At 35.4% G+C, this 2,500-nt stretch overlaps 1 protein-coding gene across 5 annotated transcripts in view; it reads right to left on the bottom strand.

Moving 5' to 3' along the window:
- Nucleotides 1-2,449, bottom strand: part of LOC113801950 (alpha-mannosidase 2C1) — an 18,157-nt gene extending 15,708 nt beyond the window's left edge. The window contains exons 1-3 of one of the 5 annotated variants that reach the window (XM_027352372.2): nt 2,275-2,449; nt 1,255-1,401; nt 373-509 (exon numbers count right to left, since the gene is read on the bottom strand). In XM_027352372.2, the coding sequence (XP_027208173.2) occupies nt 373-509; nt 1,255-1,393 (276 nt within the window). In that variant the 5' untranslated portion in view covers nt 1,394-1,401; nt 2,275-2,449. Of the gene's footprint in view, nt 1-372; nt 510-1,254; nt 1,402-1,785; nt 2,009-2,136 lie in introns of those variants that run through there. The other 4 variants (XM_070145321.1, XM_027352371.2, XM_027352373.2 and 1 more) reach the window with 4 other exon arrangements.
- Between the last annotated feature and the right edge of the window lie 51 nt (nt 2,450-2,500).

Below are 2,500 nucleotides of genomic sequence, written 5' to 3' on the forward strand. Positions count from 1 at the left end.
GAATACACCGGCCTAAAGAGTTGCTTGATCTAGTCTGGCAAGTTTGCAAAGGTACCTACCTTGCTTGACTCAAAAAATATATTGGAGAAAACTTACTACACCCTTACACTCATCTAATTTTTCTTTTCCCATACGAAAACATGTAATCAATCATCTTTGAATGTGACCTAATGGATCTACAACAAAATTAATGCATTATAATGACACAATATTGTGGCTATATAAATAAACAAATTTTATGGCAAGGAATATCTGTATTAACTCTTTTTCCTCACTTTATCTACATTCACTTAAAATAGTATGCAACATATCTACCCTACAACACCCAAATAAAATCTTTACTAGGAAAAATGGACCTTAAGGAAAAAGTACCTTGAACCAGTGAGTGCTCCAAGTCGGGCCAAAAGACTCTCCTACTTTAATGGGGGTGAAACTTTGCGTTAGCATTTGCCTGAAGCTCCATTGCTGCCAACTCCCTTCTCCACCGGGAACTCTCCAGTGAGATATTTCTATAAAAAAAAGGATAGTGCAGAATGACAGTGCATATAGATAAGATTATAAAAGCAGGTGAATATCATTATACCATTTATTTATTATCATTTATATTATCATCAACATCATTTTAGCTTTCCTGTCTTCGCATTCTTAAGTGTAATCTAAATAATTTCTCATTATATTGGTGACAAGGTACTCATCTTGAATAACAAAATTGATACTCTGCACTGAAGGACTCTACCTTTCAAATGTGTAATTAATCATTATATTCTACTTTTTTAAAGCTTAGTATCTACTGATAAAAAATAATGATGGCTCTCTTTCCAAACTACTGTATCATCTAAAAGCACAAATAATGAAAACAATGATATCATTTCTATTACATTTTCTAATCAACATAGATAATTTGGTTTACTGGAAAAATTTAAACAAGTCCCAAAAAGTTCCCTTCACATGAAAAATATGTAAATCATCTGATTTCCAATCCTTTTCTCTCTTATCATAAACCATTATTCTCGCTTTTGACAATCTCAAATAACACCTGATTAAGAATAAAAGCAAACTTGATTATGCATGGGTGAAATATCTTGAAAAATGTCTTACACAAGAAACGCAAGACATGAAACACTAGAAATGAGACACTTTTATCAAAAAGAAATTAGTGAGACTCTCGAGCAATCTGGTTTTGAATGGAACTGATATGGGGCTGGACAATCAATATCTTTATCAAAATTTCACAACATGAAAAAACGTCCATACTTGAAATGTTTTTCTTGAATGGGTACAGCTTTCCTCTGAGGTTGACATCGGTGAAGTAAGTGTCAGATATGTATTTTTCCAGGCGCTCTAGGGTTGTCCTTCGGTGCTTGTGCATGCTGGCTGTCACCTCCTCATCCATGGTGTACCCTGAATATAAAAATGAAAGGATAATATTAATATTTATCACATGTCCCTGTGAAGGAAGACATGAATGGAAACAATCAATAGAAAAAAAAGAATGCGTATTCATTATGTCTGACATTTATTCATCATAATCCTCTAACCCTCATCTGAATAAAAGGACCAAAAGAGAAATATATAAATAAAAAAAAATCTGACTAGATGTAACTACCATATCTTTCATTAACAAAGAATGATATTGTGACATTGTTGTAAGATTCTGGGATCTTACATATGCAATCTCTATATCAATATATCTATATCAACATCAGTCTCTAAATCAAATACTTTTAGTGCAACCATAACACTCAGGTCGTAATCCCTGAGTTAAAATGCATAGGAAACACGTACCTTTGATATCACTTGCTCCTTCTCTTATTAACTAATAATAACTATTTAAAACCTTACAAATGTAGATGAAGTTACACCTATTTACACCTGGTTTACTTCCTGGGTTCTGACAGTCACGAAACCAGGTGGATTTGGGAGAACAAGGAAGAGAGCGCAGGTTTACGAGTTTGAAATTAGGCCTAAGTTCTCAAACGTTGTTGTGGAGGATCATTTGACGTTTTTAGAGTGAAGGCGGAAATATCGCCACGTATACGGGGATATGTTAAAGGCTATGGTGTATTTAGGGCATTAAGTTATACTATATACACTTAAAAATCAAAATCATTTAAGAAAAAATTAATCCATAATTACCTGCACGATAACCGCAAACGTTGCCAATCCACTAAAAAAAAAATATGACGGGGACAAAGGTAGCAAAACAAATTTCCCTCGTTACTTGCAGACGCTTTCCGGGACAGAGGAATTCATGCACACGAGCCGTCCACTAACCAGCGTATGTGAACAAGCTGCCCTCACCCTGCAGGAGCTTGGGACCGGTCTGTCATGTAACTTTCGTCCATTGCTAGGTTGCTAGGCGAGTTTGTCTTCCTCGGCGCAGGGTTGCCAACGGGAGGGGGAGACTCGTAGAGCGATTTTACGCTAAGTTTAAACTATCCGACGATTCTATTGGGTCAAAATGTATAGATATATAATCATCTTCCCTGTTTCAAGATCC

The sequence above is a fragment of the Penaeus vannamei genome, chromosome 33, assembly GCF_042767895.1.
Source record: "Penaeus vannamei isolate JL-2024 chromosome 33, ASM4276789v1, whole genome shotgun sequence".
NCBI lineage: Eukaryota > Metazoa > Arthropoda > Malacostraca > Decapoda > Penaeidae > Penaeus > Penaeus vannamei.